The 20,376-nt window shown below is 31.4% G+C and overlaps 2 protein-coding genes and 1 long non-coding RNA gene across 3 annotated transcripts; 2 read left to right on the top strand and 1 right to left on the bottom strand.

Moving 5' to 3' along the window:
• The first annotated feature begins 2,224 nt into the window (after nucleotides 1-2,224).
• Nucleotides 2,225-9,640, top strand: LOC145075253 (putative glycosyltransferase). Its single transcript, XM_079021553.1, has 16 exons — nucleotides 2,225-2,633; nucleotides 3,006-3,116; nucleotides 3,221-3,279; nucleotides 3,364-3,506; nucleotides 3,596-3,793; nucleotides 3,877-4,076; nucleotides 4,376-4,475; nucleotides 5,663-6,160; nucleotides 6,662-6,784; nucleotides 6,902-6,982; nucleotides 7,055-7,386; nucleotides 8,325-8,570; nucleotides 8,638-8,722; nucleotides 8,808-8,982; nucleotides 9,056-9,212; nucleotides 9,289-9,640. The coding sequence occupies exons 1-16, from the start codon at nucleotides 2,479-2,481 to the stop codon at nucleotides 9,416-9,418; spliced, it is 2,793 nt and encodes a 930-aa protein (XP_078877679.1). The 5' UTR covers nucleotides 2,225-2,478; the 3' UTR covers nucleotides 9,419-9,640.
• An 859-nt stretch (nucleotides 9,641-10,499) lies between these two features.
• On the bottom strand, nucleotides 10,500-12,428 carry LOC145072968 (small ribosomal subunit protein eS6-like). The gene is made up of 6 exons (XM_079019488.1): nucleotides 12,303-12,428; nucleotides 12,151-12,215; nucleotides 11,510-11,567; nucleotides 11,316-11,424; nucleotides 10,960-11,232; nucleotides 10,500-10,871 (listed from the first exon to the last, which is right to left on the bottom strand). Exons 1-6 carry the CDS (start codon nucleotides 12,306-12,308, stop codon nucleotides 10,633-10,635), a joined length of 750 nt encoding a protein of 249 aa, XP_078875614.1. The 5' UTR covers nucleotides 12,309-12,428; the 3' UTR covers nucleotides 10,500-10,632.
• Nucleotides 12,429-18,640: 6,212 nt separating this feature from the next.
• On the top strand, nucleotides 18,641-20,036 carry LOC145076701 (uncharacterized). Its single transcript, XR_013692762.1, has 2 exons — nucleotides 18,641-19,397; nucleotides 19,495-20,036. It is a non-coding gene; the product is annotated as an uncharacterized LOC145076701 (long non-coding RNA).
• Nucleotides 20,037-20,376: the final 340 nt, after the last annotated feature.

Here is a 20,376-nt window from a genome sequence, read left to right as displayed (position 1 = left end):
AAACCCTTGATTAAATAAGCCTACACAATAAAGAAGAAAAGGGCCGAATTGCTACCTCAAAGTGAAGTCTCCTTGCACGAAAGTCTCATAACAACAACCTCCTTTGGTCCTTCTTGCTGGATCACTTCTCCTCCTTAGCAAAATCACAACAAATGGCTCAAGATGGCTCTCTCTCTCTCTCTCTCTCACACTTCACACGCTTAAATATGTTAGGGTTCTTTTCTCTGGAAAGGGTGGCCGCAAATGAAGGCCATAAGGACCCTTAAATAGGGCACATGCCCAAGGATTTAGGGTTTCTGTCAACAAAACGGACTCGTCGAGTCCATTCACCGACTCGTCGAGTCCACTCATTAAACCGGGTCATCATTCACGATCCTACTCGACGAGTTAGGGCATCAACTCGTCGATTCACTCCTCATATCTCAAAATAAATAATCATATGATCATACCTGAGAATCCAGATGTTACAATTATTTTAAAATTGAAATTTAGTTTATTTATAATTACACTTTGGTTTGATATTTATTTAACCTTATTAACCAACTTATAATTATTATTAGAAAGACACAATAATTTATCACTTTTAACTATTTACAAAATATTTTTTGGGTTGTTTAAATTAAACTAAAATTTATATTTATGTTGACCTTGTAATGTTATATTTAAATTAATAATTTAAGTATTTTATACAATTTATCACTTTTAACTATTCACAAAATATTCTTTGGGTTTTTAAAGTGGAACTAAAATTTATATTGAAGTTGACCATGTAATGTATTTAAATTAACAATTTAAGTATTTTGTCCAAACTGTTTAAAAGTTGTAGCTTTAAACTAATAATGGTTTACATGTAACAACATATTAAATTTAATAAATTAAATATAATATGTTAAAAGTTAAAGATATAACTTTATGAGTAGAAGTAAAGATATTATTTTAAAATTGAAATTTACTTTATTTATGATTACACTTTAGGTTTGATGTTTATGTAACCTTATTAACCAACTTATAATCATTATTAGAAAGACACTACAATTTATCACTTTTAAATATTTATAAAATATTCTTTGGGTTGTTTAAGTTAAAGTAAAATTTATATTTAAGTTGGGCCTGTAATGTTATATTTAAACTAATAATTTAACTATTTTATACAAATTGCTCCAAAATTGTATCTTTAAAATGATAACGAGTTACATCCAACAATATATTAAAAACTAATAAATTATGTATAAATATGTTAAAAGTTAAAAAACATAACTTTATAAGTAGAAGTAAAGATATTATTTTAATATTGAAATTTAGTTTATATATGATTACATTTTAGGTTTGATATTTATTTAACCTAATTAACCAAATTATAATTATTATTAGAAATAAATTGAAAAGTAAATGGAGTTTCAAATGAATGTTGTGAAAGGAAAAGTCCATGAAAGTTTCAAATGAATGTTGTGAAAAGAAAAATGTTTCATTTATAAGTATATAACAAAATATATATATATATATATATATATATATATATATATATATATATATATATATATATATATATGCTCAAAAAAATATCTTGCGGTTATATAACTTGAAAGGTGGGGTATGCTTTCCTTTTTACTATATTGATTTGGTTAATAACACAAGGGGAAAAACACACACTGCCAAGTAAGAACCTTTCCCTATTCACCACACAAAAAGAACCCAAAGAAGTAAATGTTGTAGATTGCATCCGTATCTCTATACAATATCTAACCTTACGACATGGAAGCGTTGAGGGGGCAAATTAGGCAGCTACACATGACATTGATCCTGAGCCTTTGAGAATATTTAATTCTTCAGTATCCTGCCTTATGAAACACACTAAACATAAACTAGCAAAAAGAAAATCACATAAAGAAATGCCTAAAATTGCAGCCCATAAAACCTAAAGATAGATATTGTAAATTTTATTTTATACAAATATGATGTAACTTCTATCATGGCATTGGTTTATAATTTTTTTTTTTTTTGAAAGAGCAGGTTTATAAATATGTTTCCTTACATTTTAAATGAATATTTGTTTTGTTGAATAAAAAATATAGTTTTAATTATAAAATAAAATACATACCCAATTGGTAGCTATATAAATTTGTAGAGCGATTTCTCATAGTTTGTCCTACTTTCTATCCAATGTGAAGATTAAACTTTGTCAAAACTCCGATCGTAGTGTAAAATATAGAACTTGAAGGTCCGAATTGCAATAATCAACAACTTTCTAGCTCCGTGTTTGTCACTTACGAGTTACGTCAACGGGAATCTGATCCTCAGCCGCACGCGGCGAATCCTCGGTTAGAAAATAGAAAAATCAGCCTACGCGCCACCGCACAATTGCCTAAACATTAAGCAGGAATCGCGCCCTTTTCCATTACAATATAGATACGAGTTGAGAAAGTAGTTATAGAGAGAAATTAAAACCCCTATTGAGTTTTGAGATTAAGGAAGCAATCAATGGAGGTGGACGCGAATTCGCAAGCTCAAGTTGTTCCGAGAGATCGGAGACCTGATGCTCTTGGAGGATTCCATGTCCTTCCGGATGAGATCGTTTGTTCGATACTGACTCTTCTCTCACCTCGTGATGTCGCTCGTCTTGCTTGTGCTAGCAGGTTGTTAAATTTCTCGTACTTTGTTTTCTTCCAAATTCGAAATTCAGGTGTATATTATGTTTATAGAAGTAAGAGAAGGTTACTGATTTGGGAGATTTCCGAGGATGATCATACTTATGGGCTTGATTACAATTAGAATGAATGCTTATTGTGATCTTCAAACAATAAGCAATTCGATTTACTTACTCCTTTCAAGTTTTCGATACGTTGACAAAAACTGAACTTAGATCTGTCAAAGATCTTACTGCATACTTTTTAATGTTTTCTAGCAATGTTTACAAAGTAGTTCTCTTGTCACAATCTTGCTAAGTTCATAGAGTAGGAATCAATTGAACGAAATTGAATCTGCTTAATTGGGGTTATGGTTTGCAGTGTGATGTATATCCTCTGCAATGAAGAACCTTTGTGGATGAACTTATGCCTTAATAATGAAAATCGTGAGCTTCAGTACAAAGGATCATGGAAGAGGACAACACTGAATCGGTAGGTTTTTAGAATTTCCTTTTGCTTTAATTCAATTTACATGTAATTTTCTCAGTGACATCTTTGAAAGAATATGATATTAACACGCCTAATATGAACTGCAGACTGCAAGTTCTGAGTAAATGTGATGATGACCCTTACAGAAAACCACTACACTTTGATGGTATTCAATTCTATCACATTCACATGTCATAGTTTTCAATCACTTTAGTTGCTTTACTAAATGTTACATCACTTCTATTTACAGGATTTAACTCTTTATTCCTGTATAAGCGATTATATCGTTGCTATACTCAGTTAAATGGGTTTGCTTTTGATCAAGGAAATGTTGAAAGAAAGACAGACATTTCACCAGATGAATTCCTTCAGCAATATGATGCACATAAACCTGTAAGTCATTCATTTAATTCAAAAAGTTATCTGCACTTGTATTTTTATATTATTTGATTCAGAAAGTTATGCTATCTTGCTCCATGTAGGTTCTAATTTCTGGATTGGCTGATACGTGGGCTGCAAGAAAAACCTGGACTCCTGAACAGCTACTACTCAAATATGGAACTACACCTTTCAGAATCTCTCAAAGAAGTGCTAAAAAACTATCCATGAAGTTTGAGGATTATGTGTCCTACATGCAAGAACAACATGATGAGGATCCCCTATACATTTTTGATGACAATGTACGTTTTCTTACTCTCATTTATTTCTCCACCTCCCCATTTTCTATTGATAGTTTATAAGAAATATGAGTTTGTAATTGCAGTTTGGAGAAGTTGCACCAGATTTATTAAAAGATTACAATGTGCCAAATCTATTCCCAGATGACTATTTTGATGTTTTAGCTAATGATCAAAGACCACCTTTTAGATGGCTTATTATTGGACCAGAGAGATCTGGTGCATCTTGGCATGTTGATCCTGCTCTTACCAGTGCTTGGAATACTCTTTTGTGTGGGCGTAAAAGGTAATTTTTATAAAATTTCAAGAAAATTGTTTTCTTTTATCATGCATGCTTTGATCTATTCCTTTGTGTAGTATGCTTATAAGTTGTTTTGGTGCTTAGATTCGTAGTATACTTCAATAACATAATGTTAAATGAATTTTAAAACTAGTTTTGGACTATTTTTTGTGAAAGAATAATATGCTACAACAACACGAAGGACTTCTTGTTTTTTGCCATGAGTATTTTTCAGTACTTCTTATGTCCTAAATTTGGCATATTACTATGAGTGTTGAAGTTATATGTTACTTTTATTTGAATAGGTGGGCCCTGTATCCTCCTGGACGAGTACCTTTAGGTGTAACAGTACATGTAAATGATGAAGATGGTGATGTTGACATTGAAACTCCATCATCATTGCAGGTAATATGATGTATAAATGATAAAGAATGTTGATGTTAACTTTGAAAAAACTACCCAAATATAGTACTATACTTCCACTTTTTTGAAAAATCTACCCAATCATAGCAGTGTAAATTGCTTTGTATTTGGATGACATTGCTATAACTAGGTAGATTCTTGGTTTAATCTCATAAAAGACCTTATATTTTGTGTTCTTTACGGATTAAACCTCATCTTTATTTTTTTTCATGAAAAAGACCTAATATATTTTTTTTTCCGGAAAAAAAACTCAACTTTTCTTTTTATTCCGGAAAAACCCCTCAACCTTCTAAATGTTTCCAAATAAATCCTCAAACTTTTTGAGTAGATTATTGAAATCGTCCCTATGGTTTGGTCAAAATTACACGTTTAGTCCCTAACCTTTTTTTTTACACTTGGATTGTCCCTGTGGTTTGATTTTGTTGCGTTTTTCGTCCCTTACATACATAAAGTTAGGGACCAAACGTGCAATTTTGACCAAACCATAGGGACGAAAAACGCAACAAAATCAAACCACAAGGACAATCCAAGTGCAAAAAAAGGTTAGGGACCAAACGTGTAATTTTGACCAAACCATAGGGACAATTTCAGTAATATACTCCAACTTTTTTAGTTTTTCATGAAAAAACCCTCACATTTTACAACTTCGTTTGCGAAATCTCCACTAAAGTCCCAATATTTTGGGTCAGTTTACGGTTTAATCCCAACATTTATTTTTTGAACAAAAAAAGTCCCGATTATCAAATTTTACACAATAATCTGTCATTTTCTATTGAAAAAAAATAAAGACTGTTTCATTAACATAAGCAAAATACAAAATATAAAATAATCAGGACTGTTCTGTTCAAAAAATAAATGTTGGGATTAAACCATAAACTAACCCAAAATATTGGGACTTTATCGGAAATTTCCCACTCTTTTTTGAAAAAAAAACGACTAAAAGGGCCAGATCAGAAAAACTGAAAAAACACAAGGTCTTTTTCATTAAAAAACAAAATATAAGGTCTTTTATGAGATTAACCCTAGATTTTTCAAAGTACAATGTTGTAGTAGGAAGAAATGAAAGTATATATATATATATATATATATATATATATATATATAACAAACCAACAAAAGTATGTTGCCATTTTCTTATGACATGTCATCTTTTATTTATTTATTCTCAGTGGTGGTTGGACTTCTATCCACTTCTTGCTGATGAAGATAAGCCAATAGAATGCACACAACTACCTGGTGAAACTATTTATGTTCCAACTGGGTGGTGGCACTGTGTTCTAAACCTTGAAACCACAATTGCTGTGACACAAAATTATGTGAACTCAAAAAATTTTGAATTTGTATGTCTCGATATGGCCCCTGGGTATCAACATAAAGGTGTTTGTCGTGCTGGATTGCTCGCCCTTAGTGAAGGGCATAATGGGGAATTCTCATCCATGGATGACAATGACAATGAACTTTCTAGAAAGGAGAAAAGAGTGAAAATTGATGACCACATGGAGGAGTTTTGTTATGATATAAATTTTCTTACCATGTTTTTGGATAAGGATAGAGACCATTATAATTCGTTATGGAGCACAAGTAATTGTATTGGACAAAGGGAATTGAGAGATTGGTTATGGAAGCTTTGGATTGGGAAACCTGGATTAAGAGACTTAATATGGAAGGTAGTAATTTTTTGAGTAAATTACACGAATAGTCCCTATGGTTTGGAGTAATTTGCACGTTTGGTCCCTAACAGCCTAACTTATTTTTTTAACTCGGAAGGTCCCTAGTATTTGTTTTTGTTATGCTCTTGGTCCCTACTGTTTGTTTTTGTTACGTGTTTGGTCCCTGTCTTACCTAAAATGACTATTATTTAAATAAGGAAAAATGGTGGGGTAGGTAAGGTAAGATGAGGGGGTGGGGTTGAGGGTGTTGTTTATTTAAATAAATTAACAAATCAAGGGCAAAATAGTCTTTTTAGGTAAGACAGGGACCAAGCGCGTAACAAAAATAAACAATAGGGACCTTCCGAATTAAAAAAATAAGTTAGGGACCAAACGCGCAAATTACCCTAAACCATAGGGACCATTCGTGTAATTTACTCTTAACTTTTTTCTTACCCTTTTTTGTTTATTTAATCCTTTTTTTCTTTTTTTAATTTACATGATGATGTGGAATTTTAGGGAGCTTGTATTGCGTTACATGCTAATAAATGGTCAAACTGCATGGAAGAATTATGTGCCTTCCATAATATTTCTTTGCCTGTAGATGAGGAGAAGTTTCCAGTTGGCACTGGTAGCAATCCTGTAAGTTCATTTTCCAATAATTTAAAAAAAAAAAAAAAAAAAAAAAAAAAAAAAAAAAAATCTTGCAATTGATTACAATATGAAATTTTAAAGTGATACAATTTGTATTTCCAATAGGTTTATCTTGTAGGAGACAATGTTGTGAAGATTTTTGTGGAGGATGGTTTAGAAGCTAGTATTCATGCATTAGGAACAGAGGTATTATCTCTTTACCTTTATATACTATAACTGAAACAATCCTTATGTAATTTGTTTTGTATCTCTATGCAGCTTGAGTTCTACAGTATAATGCAGAGATCGGATTCCACTTTGAAACATCATGTTCCTAATATTTTAGCAAGTGGGATAGTTTTTATCGAAAATGGAAAATATAAAATTGTGCCATGGGATGGAAAAGGCGTACCTGATGTAATTACTAAAAATAGTACAATTCAAGAAATATTTTCTGATACTGAGTACCCTTTTGGCATCTGGAGCAAAAAGCTATTTGAGTATAGGAAAGCTGATATGAGTTTGGACGAATTGGTCATTTCTGGTGGACAAACCAACATTTGGCCCTACATTATTACAAAACGATGCAAAGGGAAAATATTTGCTGACTTGTAAGTACACTTTTGCTCCATTAATTACACACGTCATAAACCCTAAACCCTAAAATTTCTTCTTTTTTCCTCACAAACTCTCATGTTAAAATTATATATATATATATATATATATATATATATATATATATATATATATATATATATATATACATTTTTTTAGGAAATTTCCGATAAAGTCCCAATATTTTAGATCTGTTTATGGTTTAGTCCCGACATTTATTTTTTGAACAACAGAAAATGACAGATTAGATAATCGGGACTTTTCTGTTCAAAAAATAAAGAGTAAATTACACAAATGGTCCCTATGGTTTGGGGTAATTTGCATGTTTGGTCCCTAAGTTGTTTTTTTAACTCAGAAGGTCCCTACTGTTTGTTTTTGTTGCGTGCTTGGTCATTTTCTTACATAAAAAGACTATTTTGCCCTTGATTTTTTAATTTATTTAAATAAGGTGAGATAGGTAAGTTAAGGTAATGTGAGGTGGAAGTGGGTTGGGGGTGTGTTTATTTAAATAAGTTAAAAAATCAAGGGCAAAATAGTCTTTTTATGTAAGACAGGGACCAAGCGCGCAACAAAAACAAACAGTAGAGACCTTCCGAGTTAAAAAAATAAGTTATGGATCAAACGTGCAAATTACCCCAAACCATAGGGACCATTCATGTAATATACTCAAAAATAAATGTGGGATTAAACCGTAAACTGGCCCGAAATATTGGGACTTTATCGGAGATTTCCCTTTTTTTATAAGAATGTAAGGCTAAAATGAACATTTAGATTGTTTATTTAGTCTAGGAACTTGTTCATAATCTCTCATTTGTGCAAAAGACATAAATACCCTCCTCATCCACATTATCGAAAATAGCCTTGATTTTTATTCATTTGAATGGATAGATTCAAATTCAAAATTGTTGATTAATATAGTTTTCTAATTTTTCAGAAGAGATACACTCTCATATAAGGAGGTTTCGAATCTAGCTTCCTTTTTAGGGAGGCAATTGCATCATCTCCATGTCTTACCCGTTACTCCTCTGAACGATTCAGCATATTTACAAATGGGAAAGGAATTAGGGTTGAACCATGAGAATGATTTTAATGAAAAAACCAACCTCCCAAAAGCATCAAAGGTTTTCTTCACAATTCTCAATAGGAAAAAGAAAGATGTATCAAGTCGTTTGACTAAGTGGTAAGTTGCTTCAACTTATATCATTCATTTGTTTATATCATTTCATTTCTTGCATATAATAATACAGGGGTTATCCAATTCCAAGTGCACTAATTGAAAAAGTTAATGAATATCTCCCAAATGACTTTGTAGAGTTGCATAGTTTGTTCAAGGTTAGTAGTGTCCAACTAATTTCATTGTTCTTCATATGCACTTGTATTATTTATTTGTTTTGAATTTTCTTTTTTCTTACTTTAGGATAAAAATGGTTTGTTTGAAGTGAGGAATTCTTGCTCTTGGGTACACACGGATATAATGGATGACAATATTCACTTGGAGCAGTGCTCTAGTGGTGTGAATGGGTCAAATAATGACAAGGAAATATCATCATGGCTTCCAAGTTATATTTATGATTTCAGCAATATGTCTCTAGGTAACAAGGGCATTCTCGTCTTTTTTACATAAACATAAACGAGTTTCAAATTTACTTTTTTTTTTTCTTTCAGGTGATCCAATATTGGATTTGATCCCGATTCACTTGGATATATTTCGTGGAGATTTACAGCTCCTGAATTTGCTTCTTGAAAACTATGGACTTCCTTTTGGGAAAAGAAATTCATGGGACAATGGAAGTGTAGTCAGAAGAATATCGTACCTAACAATGTAAGTCATTCATAAATAGGCTATAAATAGAATATATATAAATAAATTATTGAAAATGGTATTGATTTTTGCACAGGTGTTATTGTATAATACACGAGGAGAATATATTAGGGGCGATTTTTGGTATGTGTAAAGAATTGAGGAGTGCAAAATCATGGGAGGAAGTTGAGGAAACTGTGTGGGGTGCTTTGAATAACTACTTTTAGCTAACATATTTGATTTTTGTATTATTTTTGTAACATTTTTGAGATAAAGTAATTTACCAGAATTACAATATTTTTATTCGGTTTGCTACATTTTATACCTGGATAGTGTTGATGGAATGGTTTGTTTTTATTCCAATAAAACTGTAAGAAAAAAAAAAACAGTATGTTTTGATTGATTGAATGGATCATTTAAAGTAATATAACCAATTCTTATTTATGTAATTCTTAATGTTTGATTTTTTATTTTTTATTATAAATTTAATGTTTATTATTATTATTATTATTATTATTATTATTATTATTATTATATACTTATTTTAGTTTTGATGAACTTCATAATAATTAGTTTTCGTTAGTTCTATACGAAAAATTCTTTATATATACTTTGATGTAAAATAATTAATAAGTTTTAACTATATATTATTATTTCCAATATAATATAATATAAAAATAATGACAATTTATTTTAACATCCAACTTTCCTTTTTTTCAGTGATAACCTACTTTCAATTTTATTTTCTTTTTGTAATAATATTGAACAAGTTAAATTTGTCCATGTATAATATTAGAAATGAAAGTAGGGGGCTATAATGTGAGGCTTTAACTTTTGCAACATTTATTAGACTTGGAGCTTTATATAATGTTAGACTTCAAAAACCAAGCTGAAAATCGAAGCTCTTTAAAGGAACCAAAACATATACCCGAGAAAGCTACTACTTTTATAAACCTTTAGTTTTGTTTTTGTTTATAACAAGCACCATAAACTCTTGTAGTCTTTTAAAAAAAAAAAAAAACAACGTTTTTTATTATTTAATATTTTAGTTTTTTAGAAGACATCAAGAACGACCTAGTTACACACACTTGAAAAAGCCATTTAAATTTTAAACTGAAAATTAAGCTTTAGTAATCACTAATTATCATCAAATAACAAGTTGTTTATTATTTAATATTGAGCTTTTAGTAGACATCAAGAAATTGGTGCTGAGATATCACTGACTTTACATGTCCTATATTACGTGTTAGGTTTAAAATGAATTTAACTTGAGCACTGCAAAATCAAAATCCCAAAAGCAAAAACATATAGTCCAAACAGCCTCACTTAACAATAATAACATCCAACAATAAAGTAGAGTTGAACATCAAAACAAAAATCCAAAAAACATCTGATCAAAATTATGACAAAAACATGTTGTGAATCAAAAACAACATAAAACCTAAGCCACAATAGATGGCTTAGATGCAGTAGAAAGCCTGGATCTCTTCTTAGCTAAACTCTCACTTCGCTTCTCCCTCTGCTCCTTCAATCGGCTTGCAAGAAGCTTCTGATACTCAGCAGCCTCCGACTTTGCCTTGGCAATTCTCTTCTTCTTATCAGCAATTCTCGCCCTCTTCCTTTGCAAAGTCAATGGAGTCACCAACCTTTGAATCTTTGGTGCTTTACTCACCTCCTTACCTGTGTTCACATAACAATCCAATTAGTTCTCATAATACAAACACTCTTTTGAAATACTTCCTAACATCATACAAAATAAACAGCTCACCAGCTTTGTTGGTGAATGTTCTTCTGTATGTGTTAACATACTTCCTAACATCATCCTCTTTTGAAAGGTTGAAAAGCTTGCGAATCTTTGACGCCCTTTTTGGACCTCTCATTCTTGGTTTCTCCACATCAGTCAAACCAGGAAGATCGTTGTCTCCCTTTTTCACAATCACCAAATTCAAAACCGAAAGGTCTTGGCTCACAATGCAACCGCGTACTGACTTCCTCCTCCTCTCTCCATTCCTTCTTCCATACCCTCGGAAACACGGTGTTCCTGATACAACAACATACTTTCATTCATTTGTTTTTTATAAGTTTTAAAAATTTATTCTCGATTGAATAAGTAAGGTTACTTACCTCTGACCAATAGAAGGCGAACACGCCCTGGAGTCAAAACTCCTTGTTTCATTGGGAAACCTTGCTTGTCACAACCTCCCATGATTTTGAAGACGTACCCTTTGAATTCCTATTATATATTTTTAATTTAAATAGATTATTGATATATAAATATAATGTTAATAAAAGAAAGAAGAAATGTGAAGTAAATGTACCTCTCCAAGGGCATCTCCATTAACTTCCTGTGAGATCCTCTTGTCATAGAATGCTCGACTAAACAATAGAAAAAAAAAATTAAAAACGGTAAGGAAGAAATTGCTAAAATTTCACTTCTTCAATTATTCATGTTTAAGTGTTTTTCTTCTTCCTATATCATATGATATAATAGTTTTGGTTTTATACATTTGGATCCTAAAAAAATAAATATTACCAAAAATAACCTCTATGAAGCCCTATACTTGCAACATCATCTGATAAGTGGTCCTAGTTTTATATACATCACAAGTAACAAAAAAAAAATAATATCACTTTGAATTTAAAAGCTAATAATCATAATCAATAAACATAAAATGACAAAAATCCTCAAAGTTGATCAAAATGTGTATATCATGCTTTGAACAAAATCAGGTAAACAAGCAGTATAAATCTATTTGCATTTCACAGTACTTTGAATTTACCTCAAAATATGATCACTTATTAAATAGACCAAAAACCTTAAAACAGATATTTGAACAAAATCATTAAAACAGATATTCTACGAAACCCTAATGTTATTCCAAGAAATCGCCATTAACAATGACCTCTGTTACAAATCCAGAACACGAAAACGTACATGAAACAACAAAATTAAACTTACAGTTTCTGATCATCGTCAATCTCGAGCTTCTTCTGGCACCCAGTGGTGGGATTGGCAATGTTGAACTACGAAAACGCAGATATAATTTAAGAATGTTTAAACTACCGGAAACACAAATAAAGTTCATTGTAAATTTTGAATAGCATTCAAACCTTCATCTTCAGTCAGATCCTTGAATCTGCGGCGGCGTTTAAACAGCAGCTAGGGTTTCCGCTCAGCAGTTCAAGGGGTTGTGGTGTTGTTACGTTTATATACAATGTTTTGGTGCTTTTTTTACAAATCGACCCCTTGTACTTTACAAACTAGTTAAAGTCGTGATACCAATGTTCTACAAAAAGGCCCATTTAGTTTCACTTTTTTATGTTCTATCCCGGTTTTGAAATATATATATATATATATATATATATATATATATATATATATATATATATATATATATATATATATATATATATATATATATATATATATATATATATATATGAGTAAGACCAATTGAGAACATTAAAAAGGTTGACAACACGAGAATACATTTGGCTCATTTAAATATTTAAATCTAAGGCTATTATCAAACGGATAATTTATGTTAATTCTAAAACTATTAGTAGTAAAGTGTAACCTTTAAATGACATAAAGGTATAACAGTAGTTGAAACTTTAGGTCATCCTTATAATTTCTCATTCCCACTAGGGATAATGGTTCCGCGACGGAACCGGTACCGACCCGTACAGTTTCCGATTTTCCGAATACCGAATTTGATTGAAAGTTAATCCCAAGTACCGAACAAAATTAACATTACATGTACCAGTACCAGGAATGGTACTAGTACATACTAGTACCGGTACCAGTGGTACCGATTCCCAAATTTTATGTATTTTGGAGTACCAGGTACCATCCCATATATTTATATTCGGTACGGTTCGGTACCGGTTCCGGTACGGGATCGAGATTTGGAAAAAACTGCTCATCCTTAGTTCCCACACTTATTTTCATTAAAGATTGTCGTCTCCCTATTCACCCCCCTCTCAAACGATTTTCGTAGCCCTAATCGTGAGAACACCAATCTCCAACGTCGCCTCCTCCTTCAGCTGCGCTAACCCCGAAATTCGCTGAAGCCGCTTATCCACACAAGTAGTGTCACAATCGGTCGTGATCAGACTCTTGTCGTCGTTGCTATCTTGTGCTAGCTGTCAAACTCACCTCGTCGGAGCACAAGAACCAAAAAACATACCATCATCGACATGAAAGGTCTCTTCAAGTCAAAACCTAAGACGATCTTGATTAAGACGTGGAGAAATTATCGGAAGAGGGCAAAGCAATTGGTCCCACCAGTTTTAGGAATCATATTCTTACGGCGAATGCATGTATAAAATTAAGTAAATATATAGGTTGTGCAATTCTTACTTTTTAATTTTTAGTGGTGTTAGTGATTGACTTTTTAAAATAGGGACATGAAAGCTTTTGAAATTTAACTAAAATATCTTTATTGGAACAGATTCATAGGAAAAGTTTGCCCAGGAAGCTATTTGATGAATTTTTCATATAGAGATATTATTCATTGAACTTAATGATATATATATATATATATATATATATATATATATATATATATATATATGTATTTTAATATGGATTTTTCTGAAGGTCCTTTGGAATTGTTTGAGAAGATAAAATGTGAAGAATTTGAGCTAGAGCAGAATGAAAAATTGTATTATATTTTGGTTTATTCATCTATGATAGGATCTACATTTAATTATGAATAGCAGGGTATTCATGTGTGAAAGAATGTATTTATTTATGATTATAAGTCTTCATTTTACAAAGATATGTTAATCTTTATATTATTTTTATTTTTATTAGAAGTGTATATTAATGATATACATTCATTTATGAATATAATTACAGTTATAGGATTTCATATGCATTTTATATTTTGTTCATGTCTCTTCATATATAATTCGACATCATATGTGTTTTTCTAAATGTTTTTTACTTAGTTGATTGTTAATTGTATTTATTTCTTTATTTGACAGTGTGTAGAGGAAATCGAGATGCTTTTACAAACGGAATTTTGGAGTGCTAATATACAACCAAACAATACATAGTGGAAGAGATCTCGCCTTATTCAATTATGATTTTATAATAATAATAATTAATTATTTTTATTATAATTTTTGTTTATGTTGTATTCAAATGTGATTATAGAAAAATAGATATGTATTACATTGTAACTTTTTGTGTTATTATTTATGAATAGATGTATAATCCGTATATATATCCAATATGTTTTATTTATTTATGATTATAGTTGTATTGTAATTTTTCTATATAAGTTGTGTTATATTCGTTTATTATTATAACTTGATTCATCTATCCATTCACGATTACAACAGATTCAAATATGACTAGAAATATGTTTTTATTTTTGTATGATTACATATATTCGGTTGAATGATTAATTTATCAATTTTTTTTGATATATTGGTAAAAAAATAAAAAATAAAAAACATTTTTTTAAACATGGTAAAAATGTTTTTTTAATAATTTTATTAATTAAAAATAGATTAAACTCATTTCTAATATTTAGGTAAAAAAAAATCAATTAATTAGATAGCATCCCATGATTGTAGGAATTAATTAATTATCCATATTTAGTTATATTGTAAAATTCCTTTTGAGCCCTTATAGAATGACTGGTCTATAATTGTTCTCGTGTTCTCAACCTTTTAAGTGTTTTCATTTTATCCTCTCCATATATATATATATATATATATATATATATATATATATATATATATATATATATATATATATATATATATATATATATATATATAGGGTGGTTATACGGGGTGGCTATGCATGGTATATTTATTTCAAATTTATTTAATTTTGGTTTAGTATTCTATAAGAAATTTATAAGTTTTAATAAGTATGATTCAGAGACACAACCAATGATTGGTTGGATTAGCATAAAGCGCGCAGATAATGACATAAGTCGCGGTGCCAAACCACAATCATCGTTGGGACGATTCCCCTCTGTTCACCGTTATTAAAACAAGTAAGTTTTCTTATAGTTACTTAAAGCAAAGTTAATTAAATATGAGTAAATTTGCAGGCATACTATCCAAAAAATATATTCCTGGTAAAAAATATCAACAATGAACAAGATTATGATGATAATCACATAAATTCTATTGAAGAAACCGTTAATAACATAGAATAAAGTTTGAATAATTGGACAATACCTAAAATTAATATTAATACAATATATATAGAATAGGAACTTTTGATTGTTTTCAATGTTATTCTATTAAAATGACAGAACAAACTTTGTCTATTGGTCAAAACCAACAAAATTTACATTTGTTATCATCACGATCTATTCTAGAGCATAGAATGAAATATAAATTTTTACATGTCGGTTTAGTCCAAATTGCTATCAAGCCTTTATTTAGAATTGGAATGGATGTCCCTGTTTTTAAGAGACAAGTGTCACACCCTCGGCCGCCGGCGGAAACGTCGAGGTGCGCGACGTAAATCAATAATCACAGTTATTAAACATACATTGAACAGTACAAATATAATCTTCTATTATTACCGAAATAGAAATTACATTAACAATGACTATTGCTAAATCGTGACACATGCCTGACAATCCGGCGTTTATAAAGATATAATATAACTAACGGAGAGTCTTCTGAGCGAATACTTCCGACCTGCTAAATAACCTGAGAATACATGCATTAAAATACGTCAACAAAATTGTTGGTGAGTTCTACAGGTTTTGACACAGAGTATTTTTATACCCAACATTGTTTGATAAAATTTAGCTGGTTGACCGGCTTTTATAAATGTTTACTTTTCTATAAAAAGTATAAAATAATTGAGTTATAACAATGTGTTATGACTCATTCATAAATACAATTTGTTCAAATTCAAATGTACAAAGTTGTTGGAAAATACATATATGTAATTCTGACTTATATCAAAATGCATTTTTATATAAAGATTTTGAATATCATATTATATAAAAATAGGAAATGTTACCCTTTGAGAGAACATAAAGTAACCAACTTTACTCTTGAAACCTTATACAAGAATTTGTATCATTTATATGAAAAATTCATAAGTATTGAATTTATGAACTTTGTAAAATCCTATTGTGGCAATAATTAAGTATTACCTGACTTAATTTGAAAACCGACACTTAGCCGGTGGGGTAGACTCCTCCCACATAAATATTGTGTTTTCTTATAAAAACAAATGGTTTATATAAATAACTTATTTTATGTAAGTTAATAAATCTTGTCGTGTCGTGTCATGATATTAATTAAATGTTATCTGACTTAATTTTTGGTACTGACACTTATCGCTCTGAGTCACAAGCTATCCCACTAAATACAGTTTCTTTCAACTGGAATGAGTGAACATAAACCTCGTATAAATCCAATATCGATTCTATACGGTAACGAAACAAAACTGGGATTTTATAATGAAATCATAACCGAACTCGTGACACTGTACTTTATTAATGCACCGACACCATAATAAGGCGCGCGTGCTAAAGTCATTCACCCCGTTGTAACACGTGGTAATGTTTCGATAATGCTAACGTCAACGCCAAAATTCATCTCGTTAGATGTAGTTGTAGCTAGCAACTCCAGGCGGGCGGTCGTACCGTATAAGATCAATAATATGACACTTACACTCGATGTTAGTCGTTCCCTCGAGGATTAACGGTTATATATTGGAGAGTTTCTACTAAGTATTGAGATCTTAGCTTTCACGAAACCCGGAATAGTTTATAATGGAAACTCAAAGGTATTGGATATGGTATTCATAATATGTATGATGAACCTATATGGAATATATGAAGTAGGTATGATGAACCTACATGGAATAGGTATGATGAACCTATACGGAGTAAATGGAGTAGGTATGATGAACCTACATAGAATAGGTATGATGAACCTATACGAAATACATGGGGTAGGTATGATGAACCTACATAGAATAGGTATGATGAACCTATACGGAATACATGGGGTAGGTATGATGAACCTACATAGAATAGGCATGATGAACCTATACGAAATACATGGGGTAGGTATGATAAACCTACATAGAATAGGTATGATAAACCTATACGGAATACACGGGGTAGGTATGATGAACCTACATGGAATAGGTATAATGAACCTATATAATCCATTCTAAATTCACTGGATATATAACATTATTCACCATTTAGGAAAACGATAATTCAAATTCTTATAACTTCAAGAATTTATCATACAAGATACGGTTTCGATGTTGTATTAGCATAATAGCTAAATTATGAATTTATCCAAGTTTGGATTGACCGTAGATCTACATTCCCCATATTTTATATGAATTATGCGAGAATAATTTTAATACATTTAATTTGGGATAAAGATAAAGTCTTTAAATACAATACTCGACAAGTATTTATCTCGTAAATAACGACTCTTAAGCTTTGAAGTCGATCATGTTATTTATTATGATAAGAATAAATAACTTAGTATAACGAAGTTATGTTGTTATAATTAATATAAAAATATATTAATAAATTCTCACTTCATTTATACATAACCTTATATATGTATTAAAAGTTAAATCTTATAAGTTTAACTAACAATCATATAATTTCATGAATTTAATCATTCCATCAATTATGACAATGTACTTTCGCTTTATACGCGAATAATAAGTTTTGGTCATTTTTATACCTTTTCGTGCTTCCATGAGATACTTCAACTTATACATATGCAATCATCATTCGTGTGACTTATAATATCAACATGTGTTATTATAACAATCTACTTATAATCTTAAGAATTTTCTCAATATCTATATTTATATTTTACGTATAGTATAAATATATCATCTTTTAACAATCTATTTTAACTTAATAGATTTATTGTTGATTTATCACATTTTTAGATTGCTATATCATAAACTTTTGACCAATAATAAAGTATGATGCTATTTTGTATATAAAACTTGAAAATCATCAAACTTTAATAGACACGCATATATTCTCCTCCCAAAATATTAAAACAGTAAAAGAGGGGCCGTAGAAACTCACATTCGATGCGTGATCTCGATTTGGCTGCAGTCGGTTTATTTGTTGCAGCTTTTCTTGAGAAACAGCATCTTATGTCTTTCTGAACTAAAACAAAGCCCGAGACTATTCTTGTAATATTTTAAACTAAAGGGACTTGTTTTGAAATACTTTATATTTGAAAATTGTTGTTTTGTAATGTGTAAATCAAATGGTACTATTTTGTAATGACTAATTCAAATGGGACCTTATTTGTAATAACTTGTACCAGGGGGCTATTTTGGCCTTTTAATACAAAAGAGGGCTGATCTATCCAAAACTAATACCACGAGGGACTGATTTGGTAATAACCTAAACATATGGGTCCTGATTCGGGTCATTAATTACAAACAATTAGATTTAGGTATTTGTTCCTCTTCTGATCAAGAGGAAAGGAAAGAACGGACGAAGGGCAATGAACAACAGGGTAGCGGACTGGTTGGTGATTGTTTCGATGGAAGAGGAGATCAACGGCAGCAACACGTGACTCAGGTGGTGGCAATCGATCCCAAAGAGCAATACAAGAGGTTTATTATCAAGCAACTACAAATGAGGGAAAAAGGATCTTCGATCCTTAGTCTTCGTCTTTATCTGATCAGGGAGGAAAGACGAAAAGAAGTAGCGGGAGGCAGATCAAGGGTGCTTCGGCGGTTCTTGGTTGCCTCATTTTTCCGATAGGAAACTCCAAAGAAAAAGGGAGGGGTCCATCGAGTCCGGCGCTCCTTTGTTGGTCGAACCTCCGTCACCGACAATCATGGATCGAGTGGATGGGTGTTCGTGGTCATGCAGCCACAAGAAGCAGGAGGCATCTCCGGTGTGATTTGCGAAGGAAATTGGGAGGAAAAAGCGGCAGTCGGCGGCTGTTGCTGTTGTATGCGGTGGTGAGTGGGAAGAGAGCAGTCGATCTGTCAACGATCTCCTTCTATCGGTTCTTCATCCTTCGATGGTGCAGCTTCCGATGACAAGGAGGAAAGGGGGTAGCTCCAGTGCTTCTCTCGTCTGCTGCATGCTGTGGAGTCGAGGAGCAGCAGTAGCGATAAAAGGGTTTGTTTTGGTTGTGCTCGATGGGAACAAGTGGAGAGGAGGAGGAGGAGGGCTGCCATAGCCGGCAGCTTCACTGGTTCCTTCTTCTTTATCTTTTTATTTTGACTGTAAACCAATGGTGCTTGATCAACAGGTTTAGATGGGTGATTGGGTTTGTTACTCGACAATTGCAGGTGGAAGGAAACTGGATTGAAAGGAGAGTAACAGCTCTTTTCTTACTCTCGGTTCTAAGCTTCAAATGGAGAAAGGGGCTGAAAGATGAGAGAGCTTGATAGGTTAGAGCGAGGAAGAAGATGAGAATGATTGCTAGCTGTAAATTCATGATCTCAAGTAGATTTTTGGGAGACTTTTGGTACAATATGATCAGATATAGGATTTGGGGAGTACTCTTGCAATATCTTATTGGATTTCATGCATGTGTGAACTTTGGTTGAGTTGAGACACACAGATAATGAATGAGAGAGATTATTAGATGTTCATTATACTCTCAACATATATCTTTTTTTTTTTATTAAATTGCATTTGGTACGTTCAAATCTAAGTGAGAATGAGATATGTGAGCTCATACACATTCATAAGTTGTATATTTAGATCGAGATTTTTGGGATATAGGGGTGCCAAATTTATTATGTATGTATTAGTATCTTGCTACTTGGACTTATGCCTGTATATGTACATACATATTTATTTGAATAGATACATATAGTTGTAATCAGTGTATTTAATAAATACTTAAAGCTTACACTTTAATTGTTTATAAAAATAGGTTCCTCACACATATATATTGATGTACACATTTTTTTTTGTTGGGCTATTTCCACCGTTAAAATTCACATAAACCGGATTGGAAATTTAAATTATACTCGAAATGGCTTAACCACAAATGAATCCATATCGAAACTAATTATTTAGGGTTTCACGTTTAGTCTGGTATAATTCTACGGTTTTCATGCCACTATTTACCTATTGTATATTAACGTTTAAAATGAACTTGAATGAAAAACCATAAATCTTTCATTTCAAAATATGGATTTTCGAGCAATTAAGTGTAATAT

This window comes from Lactuca serriola, chromosome 9 (assembly GCF_051521515.1).
Source record: "Lactuca serriola cultivar US96UC23 chromosome 9, Lser_US96UC23_V15, whole genome shotgun sequence".
NCBI classification, from domain to species: Eukaryota; Viridiplantae; Streptophyta; class Magnoliopsida; order Asterales; family Asteraceae; genus Lactuca; species Lactuca serriola.
This window is presented reverse-complemented; position numbering and strand designations above follow the sequence as displayed.

Excerpts from the sequence above, each read along its gene's own strand:
- LOC145075253 (XM_079021553.1), top strand. The coding sequence starts at position 2,479 with ATGGAGGTGGACGCGAATTCGCAAGCTCAAGTTGTTCCGAGAGATCGG. Across the intron at positions 3,117-3,220 it reads AAGAGGACAACACTGAATCG|ACTGCAAGTTCTGAGTAAAT; the intron begins GTAGGTTTTTAG and ends TATGAACTGCAG. Across the intron at positions 8,983-9,055 it reads TTTCAGCAATATGTCTCTAG|GTGATCCAATATTGGATTTG; the intron begins GTAACAAGGGCA and ends TTTTTCTTTCAG.
- LOC145072968 (XM_079019488.1), bottom strand. Across the intron at positions 11,568-12,150 it reads ATTGACGATGATCAGAAACT|TCGAGCATTCTATGACAAGA; the intron begins GTAAGTTTAATT and ends TCTATTGTTTAG. Across the intron at positions 11,425-11,509 it reads ATGGAGATGCCCTTGGAGAG|GAATTCAAAGGGTACGTCTT; the intron begins GTACATTTACTT and ends AATATATAATAG.